At 55.0% G+C, this 27,524-nt stretch overlaps 2 protein-coding genes across 2 annotated transcripts in view; one reads left to right on the top strand and one right to left on the bottom strand.

The window, feature by feature from the left end:
* The window catches only part of RPL3 (ribosomal protein L3), a 197,843-nt gene that overhangs the window by 82,331 nt on the left and 87,988 nt on the right, over positions 1 to 27,524 (bottom strand). The gene's annotated exons all lie outside the window — the stretch shown is intronic.
* Positions 585 to 25,915, top strand: TAB1 (TGF-beta activated kinase 1 (MAP3K7) binding protein 1). Its single transcript, XM_058568324.1, has 11 exons — positions 585 to 753; positions 12,837 to 12,973; positions 13,321 to 13,474; positions 14,497 to 14,583; positions 15,054 to 15,189; positions 16,585 to 16,698; positions 17,306 to 17,417; positions 19,267 to 19,411; positions 20,986 to 21,208; positions 22,258 to 22,420; positions 24,032 to 25,915. The coding sequence occupies exons 1-11, from the start codon at positions 721 to 723 to the stop codon at positions 24,237 to 24,239; spliced, it is 1,512 nt and encodes a 503-aa protein (XP_058424307.1). The 5' UTR covers positions 585 to 720; the 3' UTR covers positions 24,240 to 25,915.

Below are 27,524 nucleotides of genomic sequence, written 5' to 3'. Positions count from 1 at the left end.
GAATAGCCCAACTCCCGCCTGGGGCCAGCAAGGTCAGAGCCTGACCCACCAGCCTTCATCTCACTCCCCCTCCATCTCTGTTCCAGCCACAGCCGCCTTTCTGCGACCCACACGCTCCCTCTCCTCGGGCCTTGCGCACTAGCTGCCCCTAGCCCGGCCTGCCCTTCCCTGTTGCCAGTTAAGCCACACTCCCAGGCCACATCCATAAACTTCTCTTCCCAGCATTTAGCACCATTTGAAACGACTTAACGTACGTAAATATTGTCCTCCCCAATTAAAATGTTAGCTTTTTGAGGGCCTGCCTTGCTCGCTGCTTCACCCCTAAAGGGGCAGGCATGGTCACCCAATGAATATTTATTTGAGTGAATTAATAATTCACTCTCTGCCGCCCCCATTGTGTTCATAAAGAACCCTAATCATAAAGGTTCAAAAGAGCCCTAATCCGGGGCTTTAGGAGCCCCACCTGTAAGGCATCGTACAGAATGCTCAGACACGCAACAGGCAACATCAGAGAGCCGTTTCTTTATCTCCCACGAGAGGAGAGTGGGAAGAACGCACCTGCGCACAAGCACCGCGGCGGCTCCATTGCACTTCTGCCGTGGGGTGGCGCTGTGCGCATGCTCCCTGGCGGCGCGGTCCTCCGGCCGGCTTCAGGCCGCTCTAGCCGCCCTTCTCGCCTGCTCTGCCGGGAGGCGGGCGCGCCCGCGGGGTCCCTCCAAGATGGCGGCGCAGAGGAGGAGCCTGCTGCAGAGTGTGAGCAAGCGCCTATCTCTCCGGGCTGGGGGTTGGGAGCCGGGGGGGGCCTGTCGGGTGCAGGCACGGCTCTCTCTCCCCGGCGGGCTGTGGCCGCCGCCCTCCCCTCTCCGGGCTGGCCCCGCGTTCCCGAGGCCAGCGGCGCGTGCGGCCCCGCGAGGCCCGCGCGTGCGCGCTGCGGCCGGCCGTCGGGGGTCGGATCCCGGTCCCCGAGCGTCAGGGGCGCGTCGAGGGTGGGCGCGTTCTGGAGCCGGAAGGGGACGTGGCGCGCGGCCGCGGGGAGGGCCGGATGGTGAGCGGGCGTGCGACAGTCATCATCACAGCAGCAGCCACTCTGTACCGCCTGCCGTGTCCCAGGGTCGTGCCGATTGCTTTACATTTGTAAGTGTAACTTTCCTAACAGCCCCGTGGATAGGTACGATAATCGTTCCTGTTTTACAGATGAGGAAACTGAGGCACGGGAGGTGGTCATTTGCCCAAGGCCACACAGCTGGTAAGTGGCAGAGGCAGTCTGATTGCAGAGACCCTCTTAATCTCTGGGCTGTACCGAGGGAATGGCTGGAGTGGTGGCAGCCGGGGTTCTGGTGCTGGCTGTAACTCGGTATGCCTCCTCCAGCCTCAGTTTCCTTGTTCGTAAGGTGAGAGCGGGCAGTGGGAGGGTTGTCCTGAGACTCACCCTTACCCTCATCTGGCCCTTCATGGGTTTGTCACTGGTGGCTTCTAGCCCCTGCATCCTCCTCACACGTGTGCACGTTGATGCACATGCGTATTGGCGCCATGGCCCTATTCTGACCTGCCAAGGTGGGGTGCAGTCCCCTGGGTCCTCCCCAGACATGGCGGTCTGTTGTACTGGCCTGTGGATTGTCTGCCCCCTGTACTGGAAAGTGAGGTCCTTGAAGACAGGGACTTGTGATCAACAGTGAGTGGTGTCACCAGCCCCTACCACCACTAGGTGCCGGGCACTCAGTCAGTACCCGTGAAATAATGAGTAAAGCGTTTGTAGCCAGGGCCGGTGCTCCACCGTGGCCTTCCAGAGATGCAACAGGCTTGGCCCTCCTGCCCTGGAGGGTGTTGAAGCATGCGAATGGGAGGAGGGGGTGACGTCACTGCTGCATGCTAATGACAGGCTTCGTGTAGACTCTCTGAAATCGCTCTTCCAGGATAGCAATTCCCAGGTCTGCTGGTGGGGGAGCCCTCAGTCCACACCCTTGGCTTCCCTTTTAGCTGGGCAGGTCAGCCTTGTCATTGAGTTGATTAGGTGGGCCTGGCCCTGTGCTTTGTAAGCTTCCAGAGGGCAGAGCCCCTCTGTAAACGTCCCCATTGTAGTAAACATTGCGGAAACACTGGCTGGATTGTGGCAAATGCTGGAAGTGATAACTGCTGTAGGCCACCTTGGCTTGCTGAGGAGAGTGGCTGCCAGCTTCCCTCCCTTCTAGGTGTGCTGGAGCCCAAGGAACTCGAGTTAGACAGAAGGCGAACTTGACTAGCTCCAGAATGTGTTCCTGGGTGTTGGTGGAATCTTTTATTGGTGGGGTAGTCGCTTTAAGCACATAGCATTTGATGAAAGGCACGGAGATGGCAGGGATATCCACACAAGGCACCTCCCACCCTAATGGTGGTCAAGACATCCCTGCTCACAGCGTGTCCGAGTGTCCAGGTGGTGTGCGGGACTTGCTGACCTGCCCTCCACTGTCCTGAGTCTGGCAAGAGTAGTTCAGAAACCATGATTCAGCAGCTGGCTGTGAGGGGGCTGGTCCGTGGTTACTGGGCCTGGCGATAGGAAGATGAGTGAGGCGTGTCCCACCCTCTCTGCGTTTGCAGTCCAGCTCGGGAGAAGGAGCCGTGTACCACTAACACACTGCATGAGGCCCCTTGGGGTCAGTGTGATCAGGGGCTGCAGGTGGCCTGATTTGCCCGGGTCAGTGGAGGCTCGCAGGAAGGCTGGGGGTTTGTGCCATGGTGCTGGGTGAGTGTGGTAGGGCCAGATGCAGGAGCACTTGGTGGAATGTCATCATGAAGAGTTTCACCTTTGGCCCCCAGGCAGTGTGGTACCTTAAAAGTGTGATCTTTTGAAGAAAAGACGAGCTTTTGAAGGTGACTTGATGTGTTCAAAAGAACTTGGGCCTTCAAGCCTGTAAACAGAGTAGAGTCCTGGATGGCCTCGGGCAAGTCACTTAACATCCCTGAACCTTGAATTCCTCCCAGAGGACTCCCAGGAGTGTGGTTAGTATTAAGTGAACTAACAGGTTAGGCTCCTTGCCTGGCGTGGTCACACTCCAACTGTGAAGTCCCACCTTCAGTTCTGTGAATGAATGCCTGCAGTTCATTCGCTCAGATGTCCCTGAGCACTCAGGATGGGGCAGGCCCTGTGTAGGTGCAGGGGACACTGCCTTCCTGAGGCTTCTGTTTTAGTAAGACAGACAGTAAACAACGAGTAAATACAGATTATATAGGATATAATAATATCTATAATATAACATCAGGTGGTGCTTCGAGGAAGAATAATCTGGAATCAGACAGAATGGTGGAGGGGCCGTTTTAGACGGAGAGGTGGGGGAAGACCTCTCAGCCTTTGATGAAATGAAGTGGGGGCTGTGGGAGGGGGTGTTCCTGTCCGAGGGATGTGAAGGCCTGCCTGTTTGGGGAGCATCAAGGAGGCCAGTGTGGCTGGAGTGAGGGGAGGGTGTCGGGGGAGCCTTGTGGCTCCTGCTGTGGACTTTGGGTTCTGTTCTACGTGTGATGTGGAACTCTCGGGTGGTTTGGAGTAGGGGTGTGATGTGATCTGACTTGTGATTGGAGAAAGGGCCCTCTGCTGAGAAGCGTTTGAGTGGTGCTTGCTTCCAGTTATCCAGGTGTGAGAGCCATGGCAGAGGAGTGGGGAGAAGTCCTGGGTTCTGGCTGTATTTCGAGGAACTGATAGGATTTGCTGACAGGTCAGAGGTGGGGTGTGTGACAGAGGAAGAAGAGTCAAGGACTAGGAGCTTTCAGTTAGAACAACAGCGGTTCCCTTTGCAGAGCTGGTGAACCCTGGACGAGAAGCACATTTGGGGCTGGGAGAGTCAAGAGTTTGGTTTGACCTATACTATTATTTACTTAATTATAAAAAGAAAATCAACGTGAAATCAAATTTTTTTAACTTAGACGTATCCTGAACAATTATATCTATGAAATCACAGGTGCTAGCTAATATTTTTTCTACTGTACGTTAAAATAATATGTACCTATTAAAATAAAAACATCCGTTAGGCCACCACCTACAGCCATCTCATACGCCATCCGAATGGGGTCCAGCTGCTGTGGCACACAGTAAGTGCTCCACGGTCGTTAGCAGCCCCTTTAAGAGTGTGTTAGGACTGTATTTGTGATGAAAACATAGAGAACCTTTGATGAAAACCCTAGCGGGAGAGGTGGGGGCCAGGAGTGGAGTTGATCCCAGAGAAGTGGGGAGAAAAAGGGGGTCATTCAGAAAGAGAGATGGCAGGAGGCACCGGGTGTTTTAAGCTCTTTGGAGAGAAAGAACTGCTGCCCCCACCCAGAGCATCTTCCTGGGGGTGGTACTCGCCTTCTCTGAGCTTTTCTGCCTCTGAGGAATCCGGGTGCTTTTGCCACAAAAACACTCGGCCTTTTCATACCATAATTTGATATTCAGGCTGTGGCCTGAACTTGGAACCGCGCTTCGTCCACTTCTGCTGCCCAGGCGTTTGAGATGAGTCTCTGTGGGGACTTTTCTGGACTGTTTTTGTGTGACATGGTCACATATGTATATGAGGAGCTAATGCTTAAATATATGTGCATAAGGTGTTTGTAACACCCTTAATGGGTTCAATACAATTGGATCACTATAAAAACTTTTTATCCCAAAGTATGAATTAGGTAAACTTCTTCACATAATCAAGTCAAAATTAGGCTTTTTGAGACAGCCTTCTTTCTTGCGTATTTTCTGTTATATTTCTTGTGAGAAATTCACTGTGACCCATCAAAGAGTTAAAGTGGTCGGTGCTCACTGTTGTGTGTGTGCACAGCTCCGTGATGAGGCTGCGATGAGTGCGAGACGCCCCCTTCGCAGCTTCCCACCCGACTCACGACTCACGTCCCGGGTGCTCGGGTGCCGCTCTCTGCTGGCGCTGGCGGGCCTGGCATCTGTGAGCGTGGGAGAAAGTGTACATCAGCATGTGCAGGGGTGGGGAGGTGGGGGGTGTGTGTGAAGAGAAAATATATGACCTTTCCGAAAATTGCTCAGAAATGTGGAGGAAGGAAGCAGGAGACTTGGCAGTCTGGTGGGTTTTAATAGAATCAGCGCTGGACGCCTGGTGGGGCTGGTCCCCGATGGAGGTGGAGTGAAGTGGGAGCATATGATCATAGCCCACCTGGCCCAGCAGGGTGGGGGTGATGTCAGGGCCACTGCTGAAATCAGGGAGGACCAGGTACTCCCCCACGGGTAGAACCTTCTGGAATTCTCCGGCCACTGGTTATTGAATGTCTGAGGTGCTGTGGGGACCGCATTCTGAGAAGGCCAGGCCTTCCACTGAAGGAGCACTCATGAGAAATGGTCCATATGTCATTGGGTCTAAGACACCATTAATTATAGGGGACACATCATTATTTTATATACTACTAAGAAAGAAGACGCGTTGCTAATTAACTGGTAACACACCAACTTCAGAGATACTAAAATGTTGAAAATATACATCTTTGCATCAGTGAAATAAGGTAGCTAATTAGCAATAACAGCCTGCAGCAGAGGAGCTGCCCCACGGCCAGATGGTGAAAGGCGGGGGAGCGGGGTGCCCAGTATGCACGGTGAGGCCCCGGGGATGGGTTTTTCAGGGAAGGGCTCCGTGGCCATGGGCAGGACTTTCCCGAGTCTGGGCCACACGGTGAGGTGGTTGGGTGTGTGCTGGTACAAAACTCCTTGGTACGTGTTGAGGAGGTTACGTGCTTCTCAGTTCTCTCTCTGCCTCTCTGATGAGATCAAGAGAGAGACTTGGTTTGGCCCTAGTATGTGCTTAACACCTTCCTGAGCCTTGCTTATGTCCCCCCCCCCTTTTTTTTTAACGGAACAGGGCTCCAGCTCAGAGCCTAGAGCTGGCTGTAGTTTCAGCTAGAATTTAATAACTTTGTTTGTTTTCGTTTTTTATTATCTTCAAGATATGACAGGTAATATTGGTTTTCCACTTATAATACTGAAAAAGTTTACATTCAAAATGAAATCACTTGAGTAAAAGAAAATGTGGCAGTTTAAAGAAAAAGCATGATGTGGATAATTTCTTGAAGATGGTGAGTGGAGGGTTGAGGTTTGGGAAACGGGCCTGTGGCACCGGATGGATTTGAGCAGGGCCTTTGGGGGTGGGTAGGGCTGGGAAAGACAGCAAAGGGGAGGCCTTTCTCACCGTGGATACTCTCTAATATGGTCTTTGGGTAATTTTTTCTTATTTCTTTTTTATTTTAATAACAAGCCAAGTCGAAATGGCTGGGAACTTTTTATTTTTTTCCCCCCAAAGCCCCAGTAGATAGTTGTATGTCATAGCTGCACATCCTTCCAGCTGCTGTATATGGGACGCGGCCCCAGCATGGCCGGAGAAGCGGCGCGTCGGTGCACGCCCGGGATCCGAACCCGGGCCCCGAACCCGGGCCGCCAGCAGCGGAGCGTGCGCACTTAACCGCTAAGCCACGGGGCCGGCCCAAAATGGCTAGGAACTTAATGTTTAAAGAGTACCAGTGTGAAATAAGTAGAACTTTGCTCATCAAGGTCCATGTGTATAAATAGTTGGTTTGTTTTCAAGTGTGAGCTTGTTTCTGTGACTGTACCTCGAGGGTCAGTAACCTCTTCATTTGAGGCTCCAAAAATACCTCTGGCTTTTCAAGTAGAGCAACCCTTTGGTGGGGGTGTTACTGCCCTCCTGTGTTCAGTCCGGACACCTGCCGGAAGTGGGTTAGCTTCCCACGGTTTTTGTTCTGGTCACGGTTTTTCAGAAACCATTTGGAACACTGTATAGAAGGCCCTATCTCTCCAAGATAGACAGCTGAGTGAGATTGTTCATCTCTCAAAGGGTGAGATTCAAAACTGTGTCAACAGGCTGGACGGCTGGGATGAAAGCATTAAGATATAATCTAACCGATACAAATTTAGGTTTCAAAAACTCCTCCACAGGAGTGTGGTTGGGGGAGACTGACTCCATAGAACTTCAGAGGAAGAGACCTTGTTATTTTAGTTGACAGCAAGAAGAAATTTTCACGTGGAGGCTAGATGCCCGTCTTTAAGTAGATGAAGGCTGTTGATTTTTGTGTGTTGATTTTCTGTCCTGCCGCCTCACTGATTTCTCTTATTTGAGTTAGTTTTATCATTAATTCTTTAGGGCTTCCAGGTACTGTCACATCAACTGCAAATAGAGGTAACTGTCCTTCTTTTCCACGCTTATGCTGTCCTGCTGCTCTCGTGTCTAACTGCACGGGCTGACCCCTCTAGTTCAGTGTTAAGTAGTGAGATAGTGGGTGTCCTTGCTGTGTTCCTGGTCTTAATGAGAACGCCTCTTGTGTTTCCCCACCCAGTGAGATGCTGGCATTAGGACTGGCTGAAGTATACAGAGAATGGCATGTTAAGAAAGTATCCATTGGTTACTGTTGTCTTGAGTGTTTTTATCAGGAATGGATAAAGACTGTCCTTAAATAAACAGTAGCATTGGAGTCCATGCCTATTGACCCGAACACCGATTGCTAGTTAATAAAATAACATATTTCCAAAATATTACGAGCTCAACATTATGAAGATCAGATTTCGAAAAAAGCGCTTAACATTGTGGGAGTCTCCAGACACTTGTCATAAAGACTCTGAAGAACAAGGCGCTGGTTAAGTACTGACCACTGTCGTGCGTGCACACGGTTTTCCTAATCTGGGAGAGCTCGTTCTTCCCACGCAGTCAGCACGGCTCAGCCCACTCCTGGTAACAGCATTGTGGGCTCCCTTTGTGAATACTTTTAGATGAACCGTCCCTGGGCCACGACACATGACATGGCAGCTCCTCAGTCATCCATTTGAGTTTGTTTCCTTCTTTCCCCATAAAATGCTATTTCTCAGCGTCAAGCAGGCCCATAAGTCACTTGGTAATATTTATTTTTTGCTGGAAAGTATGAATTTTTTTGGAAAGATCCAACTCCCTGGAAGCCTGTCTCTGTCCCTTGTGGGCGGTAGATATTGGCAGAGGAGGCGCTGTGATTGCAGCGTTGATGACAGGTCTGCTTCGTGGGTGACACATTTGTATTGCTCATCTCCTATTAGAGGATGAGTTCAATCCATATTAATCTCATTTTTAATCGCAGACAGGATTCTAGAAAGTATAAATGTCTTCTCCCATTCTGTAAAACAGCCGTGGTACTTCAGGGTGCTGAATGCTGGCTTCTTGGCCCATCTTTTCAGGAGGGGGACACAGGATGCTCCTGACTGGGGACATGCTTTTGTGCTTCTGCCTAATCTTATGCTTAATTTCATTCCAGTTGGAGGCAGGAGCCAGACCCTAGAAAAAGGAGCTTCTTTTGGAAATTTATTTGCCAGGTTGCCTGAGACCTTTGTGAAGTCCCTGGCGATAGAGGTATACTGGTCAGATCTCAGACCTAAGGGATGACTGGCAAAGGATCAGTTCCTTGAAAAATAATTAATTCCATGGCAATGAACCCGGTCGATGGCCTAGAAGGCCTTACACTGTCCCCTCTTAGGCACACGTGTGCAGGCATCCGTATGAACATGTAGCAAGCCACTTTCCCCTCTGCTCACTACAGAGGCCACACTCACTTTTTTGCGCTTCCTTGAACCTAACACACCTGTTTTTCTACCTCAGGGTCTTTGCACATGCCGTTCCTGTTGCCTGGAAGACTCCTTCCCCATTTTCTGAAATGGCCACTGTTCTGTAATCATTTGGGCCTGGCTCAGAGGTCACCTCCCTAGAGAGGCCTCTTCTCACCACCTCACCTACAAGAGCCCTCCTCATCACTCTGTCCTGTTACCTGATGTATTTTCACCATAGCACAGAACGCTGTCTACAGTTGCCTTGTGTATTTATTGTATTACATGTTTAAAGGAGCTCTCTCCCTAGAAAGGAGGCTTCAAACAAGGGCCCTCTGTTGTTTTCCCCACCATATCCCCAGTACCTGGAATAATGCCAGCCTGTGATAAATGCTCAGTGAGTATTTGTTGAATGGATGGATGTATTAATTGAATATACTTTGCATTTGTCATATGCAGATTCCAAAGACTTAAATTCACATTTATATTGAGAGACGCTTATATTGCTTTAAAATGAGACAAGTCAAGATTAGAGTGAGAAACAGTTTTGTGTTACTGTGAAGCAGGTCTTTTGCTGTAGCTTGACCTGAAAGTCTTAAATGCCCGGTGTTGTCAGGAGCTGAGCAGAAGTTCAGCTCTCATTGCTGTTTGTTTTCCATTAGTATGTTCAATCGTGTTTTCTGTTTTCAGAGGCTACCAGTAGGCACTAGTAGCTTTTTAGCTCTTGTGTGAAATTGTGTGAATTAAAAAAAAAAGTCTTGTAAAGAAGATATAAATAACATAAGTTGAGACATAACCATGTTGATGGATTGCAAGATTCAACATAGTAAAGATGTCGGATCTCAAATTGATCTATAAATTTAAAACAGTTCCAATCAAAATCCCAGCAAGCTTTTCTTGTAGATATAGACAAGCTGATTCTAAAATTTATATGGAAAGGCAAAGGAACGAGAATAGCCAAAACAGTTTTGAAAAAGGAGAAAGTTAGAGGCATCCCACTACTGATTTTAATAACTCGCTATAAAGCTGTAGTAATCAAGAGCATGGAATTGGTGGAGGGACAGACACACAGATCAGTGGAACAGCACGGAGTCCAGAAATAGACCCACACAAGTATGACTGGTTAATTTTGGACGAGGGTGCAAAAGTAATTCAATGGAGAAAGGATAGTCTTTTCAACGAATGGTTTTGGAAAAAGTGGACATCTGTATGCAAAAAAAAAAAAAAAATTGCCCTAAACCTACCTTATACGTAAATTAACTCACAATGGATCACAGATCTAAATGTAAAGAGTAAAACTGTCAGAAGCAAACATAGGAGAAGATCTCTGTGACCTGGACAGAGAGTTCTTAGGCATGACCCCAAAAGCATGCACCATGAAAGGAAAAAAATGGTAAAATAGGTTTCATCAAAACTTCTATTAAGTGGATGAAATGACAAGCTGCAGACTGGGGAAAAGTTTGCAAATCACATGTCCAACAAAGGACTTTTATCCAAAATATATAAAGAACTCTCAAAACTCAGCAGTTAAGAGAACAAACAACCCAATTAAAACAATGGGCATAGGACTTAGACACTTCACCAAAGATATGTGGATGACAGATAAGCACATGAGAAGATGCTTAGCATCATCATTAGTGATTAGGGTATTGCAAACTAAAGCCATGATGAGATGCCACTACACACCCCTTAGAATGTCTGAATTAAAAAACAAAGAATACCATGTAGCGGTGAGGATGTGGAGCAACTGGGACTGTTGTGCATTGCTGGTGGGATTGCAGATGGTACACCACTCTGGAAGATAGTTTGGCAGTTTCTTATAAATGGCAGTCTCACTCCTAGGCATTTACCCTAGAGAAAGGAAAAGTTATGTTCACGCAGAACCCTGCCGGTGAGTGTTTATAGCAGCTCTCTTCATAATTGCCAAAACCTAGAAACAGCCCAGATGGCCTTCAGTGGAGGAATGGATAAACTGCTACATCCGTACGGTGGAATACTGCTCTGCAATGAAAAGGGACAAACTGTAGATGCATGCAACAACGTGGATGAATCTCAAAGGCTGAGATTCATAATTATTAATTCAGATTAACAATGCTGAGTGAAAGAAGCCAGTCTCAAAAGGTTATGTACTTGAAGACCAGGATTGTAGCAGTGGTTGCCAAGGGCTGGGGGGGACAATGGGGAGTTGTTGTTTAGTGGGTACAGAGTTTCAGTTTTACAAGATGAAAAGAGTCATGGGGGTGGATGATGGTGATGGTTGTATAATAATGTGAATGTATTTAGTACCACTGAACTGTACACTTAAAAATGGTTAATTACCATAGTACATTTTATGTCATGTATGTTTTACCACAATAAAAAAAAGGTTATGTACTGCCGATTTCATTTACAGGACATTCTTGAAAAGACAGTATAGTGCTGGCGCCCGGGTCGGTGTGCCAGGGTTGGGGGAGGGCTGGCTGCCAAGGGGCCGCACGAGAGCGTGTCGGGGTGGTGAGGCTGTTCTGCTGCTTGGTTGTGGTGGCAGTTACACAGATCTCCACGTGGGTTAAAATTCATAGACCTGCACACCCAAAAACGTCTTACTATACGTTCATTCAAAAATAAAAACAAACTCCCACACCTTGCAGAAGTGAAAGCTCAAAACTAAAGCGCTAGAATAAAGGCAGCGTAAAAGCAATTAAAAGAAAAAAAAAAAACCATAAAGTCACTCTGTGTCAGTATGTAAATAAACAGAAGATGAAATCTGCCACAAAAGCTAACCACAGGCTTTTTACATCTGATTGCAAAAGCCTGTTGGAGTGGTTTTCACATCCTTTTCTGAGGACTGTTAGTCCTAACGTGTAAGAAGTTGTGCAGTGTTCGTGCTTGTTTAATATTTCGATAAAGCTTTCGGGCCAAATTTTAATTATTCTCTTTTTTTTTTTTTTTTTTTGTGAGGAGATCAGCCCTGAGCTAACATCCGCCAATCCTCCTCTTTTTTGCCGAGGAAGACGGCCCTGGGCTAACATCTGTGCCCATCTTCCTCCACTTTACATGGGACGCCTCCACAGCATGGCTTACCAAGCAGTGCGTCGGTGCGCGCCCGGGATCCGAACCAGCGAACCCCGGGCCGCCGCAGCGGAGCGCGCGCACTTAACCACTTGCGCCACCAGGCCGGCCCCTAATTATTCTCTTTGAAATTGAACTTTGATTCTCCCAGTTGTTTTAGTTTGCTCTAGTTCAACACGGCGGTTCTGGGAATGCCCCGGGGGCCCCGCGTGGGTGGGGGACCTTCACTGAGAGGCAGTGATCGCACCTGGGCCTTGCGTCAGAGTCATTTCTGGGGCTTAAAAAATGCAGGTGCTCAGAGGGCACCCCAAGGAGATTTAGGAAGTTTGGATCTGTGTGTGGGCTGGGGCCTGGACAGCTCTGTGTGTGTGTTTAAAGCTCCTCGGTGATTATACTGAACGGCCTGGTTTGCGATCTGTGGAGTGGAATGGGAGTCAGCCAGGCAGGAGTGAGGGAGCCAGGTGTAGTAGGAGTACAAGAGGGCTATCAACCAAGACTGGGGAGGGTCTTCCTGAAGGAAGACTTCCCGGAGGAGGTGACTCCTGAGCCAGGGTCCCAAAGGATGGGAGAATTGCTAGACAAGGACAAGGAGGGTGTTCCACTCGGAGGGTAAGAGCCGGGATGGACTGGGTGCTGCAAGTGTGTGGTGCTGGTGGAGGAGGATGTGGCAGGGGGCAGCTGGGAGAGGACACCAGGGTGGAGCGGGGACCAGGGGTTGGAGGCCCCAGTGCCAGGGAGAGTGGCTGAGGCTGGCTTGTGTCAGTGTCTCGAGCTGCAGTCTTGGGCCAGCTGAATCAGAGTCGCCTGGGAGGAGCTGCCTACTGTGCAGACACCCTGAGCCCCACCTGGATCAGACGTTCTGAGGGTTGGAGTCCAGGGGGTTGGAGTCAGAGCCACTGTAGTGCGAGGTGGGGAGCCAGCAGTTTTCCACGAAGACTTTGCTTCATTTGTGTGTGTGTCTCACTCGTGTTCTGTCACATAGTCACTCCTGGAGTCCACTGTGGAGCCGTGCATTGGGGAACTCTAATCTTTTTCAGGTTTGCTGGGGAACAGGTTTGTAGACTGGCTGTGAAAACATGCACACCCTTCTTGAGGTGTCTGTTCATTACAAGTGTCATTGTTTTCCAGAAAGAAGTGGACCCCGTAGTGTGGGGCTCTGGGCCTGTGAGGTTTTTGTTGAGGAAGAAAAAGAAGGTGAGGTGGGGTTTGCCCTGGGGGAGGCGGTGACGCTTTTTGGTTTCCCATGTCTTCCCAGGAGCAGCAGCCGAGCTGGACAGACGACCTGCCGCTCTGCCACCTTTCTGGCGTGGGCTCAGCCTCCAACCGCACCTACTCTGCTGATGGCAAGGGCACCGAGAGCCACCCCCCGGAGGACAGCTGGCTCAAGTTCAGGTAGGGGGCACACGTGCTCTCCTGGGCATTGGAAGCAGGTTTACAAGCAAGAAAAGGAGCAGATTTGCGGCTGTCCCATGTAGGGTTTGCCGGTGAGATGTGGCCCATGGGAGGTGGCCTCTGCTGCTGTCCCTCCCGCATCTAGAGCTCAGAGCCGAGGGCCTGCTACTGTGGGGGCCGGGGGCGTCCCAGAAGGTCGTGGCCGGAGTGAAGTGATGGTCAAAGGGGGGAACCCAGGTGGGCACCTGAAGCCACAGCTGCTGTATCTTTGGTCTCCCCCAATTCCTTCCCCTCCCCCTCCCCTCGGGACCCTGGTCTCAGGCTGCCTCCTGCCCTCCCTCTGTCAGGAGTGAGAACAACTGCTTCCTCTATGGGGTCTTCAATGGCTATGATGGCAACCGGGTGACCAACTTCGTGGCCCAGCGGCTGTCCGCGGAGCTGCTGCTGGGCCAGCTCAACACCGAGCACACCGAGGCCGACGTGCGTCGCATGCTGCTGCAGGTATCAGAGCTTGGGCTGGCGGACCGGGACCCAGGCGCATCGTGTCCCCGGGAACTCGGCCCTGCGGCTATGAAGTGCAGGCTCAGCCAGGGTTGGGCTGAGGACACGGCCGGCTTCTCCCCTGCAGAGGAACCAGCCCAGGGAGCCTCTCCGCAGCAGGGGCTCCCCACTTCCCAGGAGTCCGGGACCCGGCGGCTCTGGAGGAGATGCTCCTGGGGAAAGGGGCTTAGGGACGGAACCCTGGACAGCGGGGTGCCGTGGATGGCTGAGCCCTGGTGGAAACGGTGATTTAGGGGCCCCTTTCCGTCGGGTGGGCTTAGGCACCCTGGGCCTCGCCTCCTCGCTGGCTGGTGCTCATTGGCCAGTTCTGTGTCTGCTTGCTGCTGTTCTGGAGCTTTTCCTCGTGGCCTCTCTTTTTGGAAGCACGTCGGGAGGCACTTAGTTCTAGACGAGGAAGATGGGTTCCTGTTCCTCAGAAACAGTGTTCCCAGCCGTTCTCCGGCCTCAGCACCAAGGGCCAGAGCACCCTCTCCGGCCCCAGGGCTGTGTGCCAGTAATTCTCAGTGGGTCCCCCCGGGAAAGGCAGCAGCGGGACCAGCGTCGGGGGCCAACAGGATGTAGTAACAACATCAGCTGTCGCTGGTCTAGACTCTGAGCCAGGTGCTGAGCACAGGGTGAGTTATCTCAGTCCCCTCAGAGCAGCACCATCTCTGTGCAGAGATGAGGAGACCGGCAAGTAGCGAAGCAGGAACTCACCCCCGGGCGGTCCGATTCCAAGCTTCCCACCTCTGCAGTCGCTCTCTGTGCTGCCTCGGAAGGTGCCGGCCCCTGGGCGGGCGTGTTTGTCAGACATTGCTCTGCAGGAGCAGTAGTGCCTGGTGGTGCCTGTGGAGCCCCCGTCACATGATGACCCGCAGTTAATATGATTTGTTGCTGTTGACGGGGTGTTTCGGCATCAGATGATAATGGTGTTTTGAGCTGGCCTTTGCCCTGACCCCTCTCCCTGTCTCCTGTCCCTCCAGGCCTTCGATGTGGTGGAGAGGAGCTTCCTGGAGTCCATCGATGACGCGTTGGCGGAGAAGGCGAGCCTACAGTCCCAGCTGCCAGAGGTAATGCCCCCCGCCCACTCCCCAGGAGAAGCACGTTGAGGCCCAGCTTTGCTAGGAGCAAGGACTCATCTTCTCGTCACCCCTAGGCCATTGGCACAACGGGGCCAAAGCAGCGGAAGTCAAGGGGACAGTGCCTGACTGGGGGAGGCTGGTGGTGATGGGTTTGCCCTCCGAGGAGCCTCCCTGGCCGACTGGCAGCTTTACTGTGAACCTCAGCGTGCGGGGGCAGTGAAGGGTGTGAGGAAAGGCCTGAATCTGTGCACAGCCTTGTCACCTACCTGTGCACGTCACCCACCAGCACTGTCAGAGCCCACGGGACAAGTTAGGTCACCTCCGGCTTTCTGGAAGAAGCCTGCCGTGGGGCTTCCATCCTGGCCGGGCCCTCAGATCCTGCTCTGTAAGGGAAGGGAGGGTTGGTGAGGTGGTCTCCGAGGACACGGCCTGCTCTGACCCCTGATGGTGGCTTGTAGGGTGTCCCTCAGCACCAGCTGCCTCAGTATCAGAAGATCCTTGAAAGACTCAAGACCCTGGAGAAGGAGATTTCAGGAGGAGCCATGGCCGTCGTGGCGGTGCTTCTCAACAACAAGCTCTACGTCGCCAATGTCGGTGAGCCGCCTGCCTGGCCCAGGGCAGGGAGGGCTGGGGGAGAGAAGGTCAACCTCAGGGGTCCGTGCATTCTTTGGGCAATCTGCTCTCCAGGCACGTAAGACCGCCAGCCCGAGTCTCCCGAGTCCACTAGTTGTCTTCCTGATCCTCCACGGGAGTGTCTCAGTCCCAGTGGGAAGAAAGGACGGCTGGGGGGCATGTGTCTGGGCTTTAATCCCCACTCTGCCCCTAACTGGCTTTTGGCCTTTGGGCGAGTCACGTCCGCTCTCTGGGTCTCCTCAGTGGCTTCCTCTTCTGGAAGAGGTTGTCTGGCTGTGGAAGACCCACTCGGCATCCCATGACAGGCAGTGAGGTGGGCTGGGTGTGGGCTGGACGGTGAGGGGCCACAGGGATGTTCAGATTTGTGGGCAGAGCAGCTGAGAAAGCTGGACCCCAGGGTGCAGATTACGGTAAGAGCTCTGAAGAGACCCCACTAATAATGTCCCTCCCTCCCTTCCTCCTTTCCTTAACGTTTCTTTTTTTGTGAGGAAGATCAGCCCTGAGCTAACATCCATGCCAATCCTCGTCTTTTTGCTGAGGAAGACTGGTCCTGGGCTAACATCTGTGCCCATTTTCCTCCACGTTATATGGGACGCCGCCACAGCATGGCTTGACAAGCGTGCCTCGGTGTGCACCTGGGATCTGAACCCCGTGCTGCCAGCAGCGGAGCGCGCGCATTTAACTGCTACGCCATGGGGCTGGCCCCACCCTTAAGATTTCATCATGGAAATTTTTCAAAAATGTGAAAAATCAGAGTGAATAGCATTTAATGAACCCCCTGTGCCCATCCCCTAGCCCCCACAATCAGCACATGGTGGCCAGTGTCTCGTTTCTTCTATAGCCCTTTGTCCCCACATTGTTGGGAATCAAACCCAGACATCGTGTCATGTTATCTATAAATATTTCAGTATGTCTCCCTAGAGAAAAGGTCTCTTTTGGGCCGGCCCCGTGGCTTAGTGGTTAAGTGCGCGCGCTCTGCTGCTGGCAGCCCGGGTTCGATCCCGGGCGCGCATCAACGCACCGCTTCTCCAGCCGTGCTGGGGCCGTGCCCCACATGCAGCAGCTGGAAGGATGTGCAGCTATGACATAGAACTATCTACTGGGGCTTTGGGGGAAAAAAAAAAGAAAAGGTCTCTTTTATTAAAATCCTAATCCCAGAAGAACACTGGAAAAGTTTAGCCTAATTCCTTAATATCATCAGCTCTCCCTGACTGGTGACTCACCCCAGTGGTCTCAGCCTCTTTTCGTAGTTCATTTCAAGGATTTCCATGTGTGAGATGCCTTTTCTCTCTCTTCTCACCGTGTCCTGTTCTTCCCGCGCTCAGTCTTTGCTCAGCTGCTCAAATTCTGCTGCAGGTACAAACCGTGCCCTTTTATGCAAGTCCACGGTGGACGGGCTGCAGGTGACACAGCTGAATGTGGACCACACCACGGAGAACGAGGATGAGCTCTTCCGCCTCTCGCAGCTGGGTGAGCGGGGGCTGCAGGCCGGGGGTCCGTAGGAGTGGGGAGGCCGACCCCGTGGCTCACCCTGTGCCCTCTTCTGGCGGCCGTGTAGTGGACGGGCTGTGACCTTGGGCTGGGGACCAGCCTGCCTGGGGTTGAATTCCAGCTCTGCTGATTACTAGTTGGTGATGTCTGGGACTTTCTCAGCTTTTCTGTGAGAATGATAGTAACACTACCTTAGGGTAGGATGAAAAGAGTTAATACGTGTAGAACGCTTCCGAGAGTACCTGGCACGTGGTAGGTACTCACTGTTATTGTGGAGACAGAGAGGTCCTGAGCGTCCAGCCGCCGTGGCCACTCCCTCCCTTCCCACTCGGCCCCCAGCGAGAGGGCCTTGCTGGGCAGGGCTGGATCCTGTGTGGAGGAGGGGCTCTGAGCGAGGCGTGTTCTGCCGGGGTTGGGGACGAGGACACTGGGGGACTTGGGGTTAGCCGCTCTCCGGGGCGCCCTCTGTGGCTGCATGTCCTGTTCAGTGGCTCCTCGTTGTCTGGGTTCCGGGGCTGTGTCTGCACCCCTCCTGTCGTCCTCTCTGTGAACAGGGTCTGGGGCTGTCGTGTCCTCCCTCTGCCAGGTTTGGACGCGGGAAAGATCAAGCAGGTGGGGGTCCTCTGTGGGCAGGAGAGCACCAGGCGCATCGGGGACTACAAGGTCAAGTACGGCTACGCTGACAGCGACCTCCTCAGGTAGGCGGCTGTCCCGCGGCCCCATCTGTTTGCAAGGCCAGGGGGCCGGGGCAGAAGCAGGCGTGTGGCCCTAGGGACAGAAAAGGCGCAGCTGAAGTAGTTGGAGCCACGGAGACGCTTTCTTCCTCTCAGAGAGGTTGGTGTGGGGCTCTGCACCCGCTGCCCCGGGAGCTGGGGTCCTGTAGAGCTACGCTGGCAGGCTAGGCTGGGCCAAAGCCAGGGGCAGCAACGGTGCCACAGGGCCTGGCAGGAGAGGCCAGAGTGGCACGAGCCGCCTGGCGTAGATAGGGATGGACTGAAGGCCTGTTGGTCAGTCTGGCGTGGCTGGAGCCAGGGCAGAGGTGCGAGATGAATTGTCCTTTCTGAGTGCCACCCAGTACTCACGGCAGCAAATGGGCGATGATGCGTTTATGAGCCGTTGTTGTGCCAAGCCTGTGCTCAGCTCTTTACACACATCCTCTTGTTCAGTCCTCACTCGGGCTCTCCGAGGTGGGTGCTGTTATTGCCCCAAAGGTATTTTCATACGGGGAAACTGAGGCATGGAGACATGAGGTGGCCTGCCTGGTCCAGGGCTGGCAGTGGGCTCAGGTTGGGCTTGAACCCGGGCAACCTGAACTCAGACCGTGTCCTTAACCACTGGCTCACCTGTCTGTGAGGACATTGATTGGGGACACAGGCGTGTGTGTGAGGTGCTGTCTTGTGTCTTAGAAAGCACATGTGAGAACTCCTTACTCTCACAGGATTTAGGCTATCGAGTTTGGGGTCTCTAATTTGTGGGGCTCTGTGTGCTTTATTGGAAAGTACATTTGTGGTTTAAAACAATTCAAACAGCACCAAGGATGCACAGTAAAGTCAGTCTTCTCCCACCCCAAGCCAGGACTCCTTCTCCAGAGGCCGCTAGTTTCTCGTGTGTCCTGACCCAAGGTGTCTGTGCACGTGTGCGGGCGCGCACGCGTGTGCGCGGTGGAGCATCCTTTCCAAAACACCCACAAATGCGTGTGTGCGCGTGCGTGTGTCTGTGGTGGGGCATCCTTTCCAAAACACCCACAAATGCGTGTGTGTGCATGCGTGTGTCTGTGGTGGGGCTTCCTTTCCAAAACACCCACAAATGCGTGTGTGTGTGGTGGGGCTTCCTTTCCAAAACACCCACAAATGTCACTTAGTGTTCCCAGCCTTCTTCCTAGTGTTCTGCACCTCACTTCTTCGTCCTAGGTGCCCATCCCTCCATTCCTGCACACCCACAGTTTAGGCTGGCGGCGTTCCGGGTAACTGCTGCTAGGAGTCCAGTGGGTGGCAGGGGCAGCACTGAGCTACTGATGGACCCTCAGGATGTCTCCAGACTTCACTCTTCCAAATACTGTTGCCAGGAGCATGCTCTTGCACTTGCCTCCGTGTGCACGTGCACGTGTTGGAGCTCGGACGTTTACTGGCTCTGACGGCCTTGGTGAACCATCCCTGTGCAGACAGAGCGTGTGTGGGGGTCTGGGTCAGCTCACCTGTTTTGGCCGAGCCCGAGAGGATGGGCTTTTGAAAGAGAAGCCCTCCCCCTTGCTGTCCCACGCTCCCCCCAGGCTCTGTGGACGGAGGTGCAGAATGGGGCCAGGATGGGGCATTCGACCTTTGCCGTCCTGACCCCCGCTGCCTCTTCACTTTTTTTGGCCTCTGAGCTTTATTTTAGTAGCTGCCCTCAAAACATAGGTCTGTTTTTCTGGTTTTCTCTTCATTTCTTTTCCTCTTGTCAGGTGTGTGTTTTATTTTACATTCTGGATGTGGATTTTTCCCCGCAGGGGAGTAAATGTCCCCGGCGGCCATTCCAAGCACGGCTCTCCCCTCTGCTCTCTTCCCACAGCGCTGCCAAGTCCAAGCCGATCATCGCGGAGCCCGAAATCCATGGTGCACAGCCCCTGGATGGGGTAACTGGGTTCCTGGTGCTGATGTCCGAGGGGCTCTATAAGGCCCTGGAGGCAGCCCACGGGCCAGGGCAGGCCAACCAGGTGAGCTGGGCCCGGGCAGAGCGCTGCTGGCCAGCCTGCAGGGTGGCGTGCTCCCCTGGGGACCCAGCCAGCCCTCCTGCTCAGCTCCGAAGTGCTCAGGGACCCTGAGAGCCCTGATTCTGAAATGCCATCGCCAGACATCTTCTCTGGGTTCATAGCGGGGGAAGAAAAAGCCCAGAGCTCCAAGAACGCTCTGCCGCCCAAAAGCTTTGCTGGTTCTGGGCTTGAAGCGGTGTCCGTCCCCAGGGCCCTGAGCGAGGCCTGAGGGGAAGAGGCTGAGATGGGGTGAATTTCCACGGCACACATTGCTCTGGAGACTGTCGGGAAGGGGTATGACCTGGTCCACAGAGCACTGGCCAGGAAGTCCTCCGCCACATCCGAGTCCCGCTCCACCCCTCCCTCCAGGGCCCTGAGCTGCGGATGATTTACAGTTTGTCCCTCATCTCTAGGATGGGGGACAACATCTACCTCTGTGGGATTGTGGGGGGCGGCTGTGAGACACGTGGGCCCCAGCCAGTGGGGCTGCTTGTATCCCCTTACCTTGGAGTCCACGTGTCAGACACGGTCACTGAGCGGTCACTTTGGGACGGTCACTGCAGGAGTGATCTTGGGAGCCTGCCTTGACCTGACCTTGGATTGCTGGTCGGTCAGATGAGTTCAGGTCGTGTTCCTCCTTCCATCTGTGATCCTTGTAGGAAGGTACCTCTTCTGCTTTGTCCTTTCTCATGAAAAATGACAAGGACAAAGTCTCAGGTGCCTGACTCTCCCCTGATAGCTGTGGTTGACGTGTTTCACCTGTTCTACGTTATCGTTCCTTCCAGGAGCCTGTAACAGGGGGCGGGGCTCACGGCCACGTGGAGTTAGGGCCTTGGGGCTCAGAGTTCAGGGTCTCCCTGAGGTGATGTGCTGGTCAGTGATGGAGTTGAGCCCACCGCCGGCCGGGCCTGGGTCATTTACTGGTATGTGCCCCTGCCTCCTGCCTCCAGGAGAGACTGCGGCCAGCCATCATGGGCAGGATTTTGTTTGTGTTTTTCATCTTCTTGTCAATGTAATTTTTTTTCTTTTCTTTGGTCTTCACAATAGAATTATCCAGTGGCCTCTACTGGGTTCTAGAATACATGGACAGTTGGACTTCTCTGAGGGCAGGGACCCTGTCTTCATTCTGTATCCCCAATTTCTGACAAAATTGGTGTATCATAGCCTGCAATAAGTTTGTTCCAGGAAAGAAAGCTTAATAATGATGACAGTTTATACAGGGCTTTTTAGTAGGCTCCAAAGGGCCCTCACATCCATTGTTATTTAATCCTCATAATAAGGCAGTGAGGTGTATATTATCCCCCATTTTATTGGTGTGGGAGCCAACAATCAGATCACAAAGCCACACCTTTTCTAATGAGAAAGTTCCAGAAGGATTATCCTGAATACCTTGAAAAGCTCAGATTACAGGCTTGGCTGTAGGGACTTCCTGCACCTGCTTGGCTGCTGACCCCCAAGTATCCTGCTCAGGCTCTGCATTTGTGGCCCACGGTCCTGGGCCCCCTGTTCCTCACCAGGCTTTTGCCCCCCTGCCCCAGGAGATTGCCGCCATGATCGACACTGAGTTCGCCAAGCAGACTTCCCTGGACGCGGTGGCCCAGGCCGTGGTGGACCGGGTAAAGCGTATCCACAGTGACACCTTTGCCAGTGGCGGGGAACGTGCCAAGTTCTGCCTGCGGCACGAGGACATGACCCTGCTGGTGAGGAACTTCGGCTACCCACTGGGTGAGCTGAGCCAGCCCTCACTGACCCCGGCCCCAGGTACGTGTGCTGCGCGGACAGGCAGCCACCTGAGGACGCCGTGCAGGGCTGTGGTGGGTGCAGAGCAGCTGAGGCGATGGCCTTGCGGCCTGGAGTAGAGATGGAGATGGGAGGCCTAGCTTGGAGCAGTTCTGACCTGGGCTCTCTGAGCTGCGTGTTTTTCGTTTCCATTAGTCTGTGAGATGCGGGTAACACCCCCTGCCCTGCTGCCTCCCTTAGACCTGAGTGCGGGGTGCTCGCAGAGCTGAGGGCCGCATCATAGGGACGATGGCTGAGTGCCAGGCACCATACCCGCACATTTCCCTTAGTCCTCGTTAACAACCCCAAAGACAGATGGCACCCCCCTTTTACAGAAAGGGAAACTGAGGCTCGAGAAGGAAGCGACCTAGGCGAGGTTAGGTGTGGGGACAGAAGGGCCCCCAAAGCCTGGCTCTGTCCCCGGGCCGTGTCAAAGGCAAGGGGGAGATGCTCTACTTTCAGCCTTTTTAATTCTGAAATCAGCTTGCTCAGCAAGAGAGACGATCGTTCTGTGTTGCACTCAGTGCCACTTAGCGTCGAGACCGTCAGTTCCTGGGGGCTGGTTTCTTTTCCTTTTCTCACACAAGCAGGCCTTCGTGCTCAGGCGTCCACAGATGGTCTGTTCTCCCACGGACACAGGGTTACTGGAGGTTCTTTGGCTCGTTGTTGCAGCCCTGTTTTTGTTGGGCCGACCCCAGCTAGGAGCACACTTATCCCTTGGATTAGGGCATCGTGGGAAGCTGGGTGGTAACCCTTTCGCTGAGGCAGCTCAGCGCTTGACTCTCCTGCTCTGAGCGCCAGCGGTGCTTTGCTGCAAGAGGGGGCCCCTGCCTGGCCTGGAAGAGGCTCTTCCTCAGGACACTCCTGAGCTGTAACCAGGGGCGGAGGGCCAAGCTGTGGCTTGGGGAGCCAGGCCGCCACCTGACCTCTCAGCCCCTCGGACACTGCCCCCGTCGGGCCCTGGAGCGGCCTGTTCCCACCACCCCAGGTCCCCCTGCCGCTCCCTGTGGCCCACTCGCTTGCTTCCACAGCCGCGGGAGGTCGCGTGTACCCCGTGTCCGTGCCTTACTCGAGCGCCCAGAGCACCAGCAAGACCAGTGTGACCCTGTCCCTCGTCATGCCCTCCCAGGGCCAGCTGGTCAACGGGGCCCACAGCGCAGCCACCCTGGACGAAGCCACTCCCACCCTCACCAAGTAAGCCCTCCCCCCGCCCCAGGCCCGCGTCCTGGGACAGCTCTTGGCACTGGGCAGGAGTGGCCCTGGGCCCCGGATGAGATACCTGGGTCTTACCTCCCAAATTCCCACCCCCGTCCCTGGAGAGCCCCCCAGATGCTGAGGCAGGAAGACGCAGCGCTGCAGGTTCCAGCAGCTCCCTGAAGCTGGACTGAGGGTGGGGCTTCGGGGGGCAGAGTGGCGAGCAGGCCGGGAGGGGACAGGCTGATGTTGGCAGCCTGTTGGTCATGTTTTCTTGTGGGTCCCACATGCAGTTTTCATTTGATGGGAAGGTTCTGTTCTTTCCACTGCTCCCGTCCGGGAGTGTGTGATGTAGGGTGGCCTCCCCAATGCCATCCATGCTTGAGGGCCACTGTGTGGCCTGTCCTGGCTTGTCAGAGCTGGTGTTCTCTGCCAAAAATGTCAGATGTTAGCTTTACAGTGAGTTCTCTAGTTCAAGGTGGGGGGAGGAGTGGAGGCAGCAGGGGTGTGGAGCCTGGGGTTGGGGCCAGCCCCCTCCTCATTGCAGACCTGCCTGACAGGTCTGCTGGCCACCCCACCCCGTCCTTTCTGTGGAATGTACACCACCCCACCGCACCAGGGAACCAGGATCTGGTTTCCACATTCCAGCCCTGCACAGAATAATAGAGATGCCACACCCAGCCCACTCAGAGGATGTGGCCAATTGGAAGAGCCATCAGCGGGGAGTCACACTGTTTCCCTCTGCCTCGCCGGGGGCCTTCTGTTCTCCCTGCCCCCATGCTGCTGCTGCTGCTGCAGCCACCACCAAGGGCTGGAGGGTCCTGCCAGGCAGCTGAGCGATGGGCATCCCAAGCGCAGTAGGGTGGCCTCCCTGTCCCTTCAGGGCTGCCCAGTGGAGGCCATCAGCTGTCTCCACAGAGCCAGAGCCTGATAGCAGTGGTCCCGGACCAGCAAGCGAACCAGCTGTCGTTCTGTGCCTCTATATTCCTGGGCCCCAACAGCCCCTTTCCTCCGTCCTGCATCTGAGCGTCAGCTGGGCCCTGCCGGCTGGCCCGGTGCTGGGTGCTGGGCAGGCTTGGGAGTTTGCAGGACGGTGGGCTGGCAGGAATTCACGGCTCATACATGCTCTGTGGCAGAGGGTGGGTGCCCAGGAAGCTCAGAGAACACGAGCTGCTGAGAGAGGAGTGACCGGGAGGGAGGAAGGAAGGTTTTCTGGGAGAAGAGCCCTTGCCTGCCTGTGGTCAGTGGGGTCTGCATTAGGATGGATTGGGAAAGACTGGAAAGGATGGCCTCTAGCTCAGCACCGCTCTGAGGGTGGAAATGTTCTGTGTCCTCTGCAGTAGCTGCCAGCCACGTGTAGTTATTGAGCACTTGAACTGGGTGATCCATTGTATTTAATTCTAGTTAACTTAAGTAGCTACATAATGGCTAGAGCTTTAAAAATTCCTTTTGACTTTTCATCTGCCCCTGAGAACATCTGGTCGGGCTGGCTCTTGTAGTTTCCTTTGTCAGAGAGGGCTGTGGCCTGAGGAGCTGGCCGAGGCAGGGGCCTCTCTGTCCCCAGGCTGGACGCCAAGGCCCCTGACTGACTGTCCCCTGTCGTCCCTGCAGCCAGAGCCCGACCCTGACCCTGCAGTCCACCAACACGCACACCCAGAGCAGCAGCTCCAGCTCGGATGGGGGCCTCTTCCGCTCCCGGCCGGCCCACTCGCTCCCGCCTGGCGAGGACGGCCGCGTCGAGCCCTACGTGGACTTTGCTGAGTTCTACCGCCTCTGGAGTGTGGACCACGGGGAGCAGAGCGTGATGACGGCACCGTAGCCCCAGCCCGGAGTGCAGCCGAGCAGGACCTTGCGTGGGACGAGGGGCCCAGCTCTGGGGCCAGACAGGCCTTCTCCTGCCGTTTGCCTGTGCTGTGGGGCCAGTGGTGCCCAGTCATCAGCCAGCACCATGCCCTCGCCCCACAGCTCTCGGTGCTGTAGAGAATGTCCTCTCAGAAGGCGCCAGTGCAGACTGGACCCCTGGGACCTTGTCACACACAGAGGGCTGGAGGCCACTCCCTCAGGCAGCCTCAGCCAGGACCATCGCCATTTCTCGGAACAAGGGACACGGGTGCAGAAGCTGTGCTGGCCCGCAGGCCCACCGTGTGGGCAGAATGTGAAGAGATTCTCCTGTGACCCCGCACCCCACAGGCCCAGCAGCCACTGCTTTCTCAAGGCCACCCCTGTCCTGCGGCCACCTCCCCTGGAAGAGCCTGTGGCCGCTGCTAGTGCCCCCTTCACCCCTGGGCAGTAGCGACCCCCTTTGTTCTCCAGCCTCCAGAGCAGAACCCCAGCTGGTGTCTGCACCCAGCCCTGGGCCCCATCCTGGGCTGCCCGGGTTGTTTTCAGTGGCAACTGTTCAGGAAGACCAGGGAAGCATCAGGGCCTGCGATGGCTACAGAGGGGGCAGGTCAGATGGGAAGGAACTGGAAGGACCTGGGTCAAGAGAAGCCCTGGTCCTGGAGTCCACCAGAGGGGGTGGGCTGGGTGAGGCGGGCTTCACCAGAACCGTGGGTGCAGGAGAGGGTGCTGCGCCTGGACCAAGTGGGGGTAGTGGCTGCTCTTGTCAGGCCCCTCCAGGCGGGGGCCCCGAATCAGGGTGAGCTTTGCTCTTTCCTTACTGGTGCTGGGGAGGCCACAGGTTGGGGAGCCGCTGGGATTAAGGATCTTGACCACTGAGGAGGAGTCTCTCCCAGCTCCAAGGTAACAGGTCATGAGTCAGGCTGGGGGCTCGTTTGAAAGAGAACAGTGGAATATGCTCCCCAAAGGGAAGAGGTTCTTTCAGACCAGCTGCTCTGGGTGGCCGAGGGCTTTAGAGATGTACACTTTTTACAGACACTGAGGGGCTGGGGCAGGCCGGCCCAGGCCCTGAGTAAGACCATTTCACACGTGCACCCTGCCATCGGGGCCAGGGTTGTCGGCCGGATTGCTGTTCCTCTTTTCTGAGGACAGGGCAGGCCCGGGAGACTCAGGAAATGCCCCCGTCACAGGCAGTGGTGGGGCACAACTCGTCAGCGTCCGAGGGCCCCTGGATTCTGCCATCCCCCCCGCCCCCCAGCTCCCATTCTCCTGCCCCACCACGCCGGACACGGCTCACCAGGCACTGGCCGTGGTGTGCGGCCTCCAGTGTACTCAGACTCTGAGAGTCAGAGGCCATTCCCGGGGCCCCGGCTCGCGCTGTGGTCCGGGATTGCATTTCCCTGCAGCAGAGCGAGGCCCAAGGCTGGTCTCCCAGGGAAGCAGAGGCACGACCAGAGGAAGTGCGTCTCCGCAGGGGGCCCTCACTCCTCCACCGGGAGCCGCCTCTGTTCTGCAGGTGAGCAGATTTCAAATCAGTCACAAAGGCTTGAGAGCAAAGGGAATTCTCTTCCAAGAATGTCTCCAGGTTGCTGTTTGGCTCTAGAAATAGAATCACTTTTTTACCACAGTGAAGACATAATAAATGGTGGTATTACATGGCTGGTGTCAGGTGCTTTTACTCAAGTCTCAGTGCCTCTGGAGGCAGCCCCGGGGGGCGCCTCCTGCTGCCCTGCTCAGCCACCAGGAGGGCCGGCTTACCGGGCGGGGGTTGGCAGAGCTGGAGTGTGGACCCCGCCTCCTTACTGGACCCCGTGCTGCCGCCCCCATGGCCTGGGAGAGAGTGTGGGGTGTCTGGCATCCCTCCAGGGCCCCGCACATCTGGAGGAGATGACAGCTCTCTCCCGCTGTGGGCCAAGTCCTCCCGCTCCTCCTGACCGCTAGCCGGGTCCTTGGCGTGTGGGAGTGCTGTGGCCGTCAGCTGCAGGTCGCGGGGCAGCCCGCCTCCCACCCGGTAGCAGCCGTTCTTTATTTTGGTTTTGTTTGGTGGGAGGCTATTCTGTAAATACTGGCCCACAAAGAGCCTCCTCGGCTTTCTGGGAGTCGGAACTAAACTGAAATGTGGAGTCTGCTCGGGAACAAAGCCACGCTCGACGTTCGGGTGCTGGGCTCCGAGGCCCCCTGGCTGGAAAGGGTCCCGAGGCAGAGGGTCTGCCCCCTCCTCAGCTTCCCCGGCCGCCCACTCTGGCGGTCCTGGTGACCAGGGTCCCCCCAGCCCTCCTGAAGTCATGGCCTCAGGCTGGCACCCAGAGGGAGGTGGCAGGTGCAGCATTTCTCCAGTGAGTCACTGAGGCGCAGATGGGTGAGGGCGCAATCCTGTCACAATGGTTTCGCCCAGCCCCAGGCCCCTGGGCCTCTCCCAGCACCTGCTTTGCCCTAGGAGTGTGGTGGCAGGGCGCGTGTCCCCTGTCCCCCGGCCTCGTGTCATTCAGCTCCCCTCGAGCCTGTCTCCTAGGGCTGAGAAGGGGCACCGTTGGAGCCTCTGGGTTCCCTTTGTTGGAGTCTGGTGTGTGGAGCAGAGAGGGGAGCTTGGGGTCTGTTTAGGATTTAAGAAGTGGTGAGGGTCAGGACCAGGAAAGAACCAAGGCAGCCAGGCAAAGCTGCGCAGCTGTCACTGCCCCTCGGACGCCTGGGGGGCAGACTGCCACAGCCGGGCCCAGCCGGCCCGAGCCCCTGTCCAGCCTTGACCACCTGCCACAGCCTCTAAGAGAGTGCTTGGCTTCTGTGAGGCTGGACCAGAGAGACCGGAGAAGCCCACCCCCCACCTGCCACTGTGTCACTTATCCCTTGAGGACATCCGGTCCCTGCCAGGGCGGGACTGTCAGAGGCCTGGTTGAGACCCTGGCTTGCAGCAGACCAGATGGGGCCAGGCCTTCCTGAGCCGCTGCTGGTCCCAGGGCTGGGGCAGGTGGGTGGGGAAGGGGACGCCCTGGGGCTGTCTTCGCTAGGGTTCTGCTGCTTGTCCAGCCCTGTCTGGGCCTCTTGTCCTCAGAACCGGCCCTTGAGCTGAGCCGCAGAGCAAGCTCCGTGGTGCACTTGCTGCAGGGTGTCCTCAGCGCTGGTGGCGTTGGCAGTGAGACCTGTGAGAAGCCACTCGGGCCGCTGTGTAGCGTCGTAGGGACAGCGTCTGTGGGGCTCCTTCTGCCACCGGCTCCTCCTGTCACTCAAGCCTGAGCACGAATGCTGCTTCCTGTCCGGGGCCCCTCCC

The sequence above is a fragment of the Diceros bicornis genome, chromosome 25, assembly GCF_020826845.1.
Source record: "Diceros bicornis minor isolate mBicDic1 chromosome 25, mDicBic1.mat.cur, whole genome shotgun sequence".
NCBI lineage: Eukaryota > Metazoa > Chordata > Mammalia > Perissodactyla > Rhinocerotidae > Diceros > Diceros bicornis.
Note: the sequence above shows the minus strand (reverse complement) of the source record. Positions and strands in the feature narration are given on the sequence as shown.

Bases quoted from the DNA above. Each gene is read 5' to 3' on its own strand.
- TAB1 (XM_058568324.1), top strand. From the start codon at position 721: ATGGCGGCGCAGAGGAGGAGCCTGCTGCAGAGT. The intron at 754-12,836 runs GTGAGCAAGCGC...ATGTCTTCCCAG, and splicing joins GGAGGAGCCTGCTGCAGAGT to GAGCAGCAGCCGAGCTGGAC. The intron at 15,190-16,584 runs GTGAGCCGCCTG...ATTCTGCTGCAG, and splicing joins GCTCTACGTCGCCAATGTCG to GTACAAACCGTGCCCTTTTA.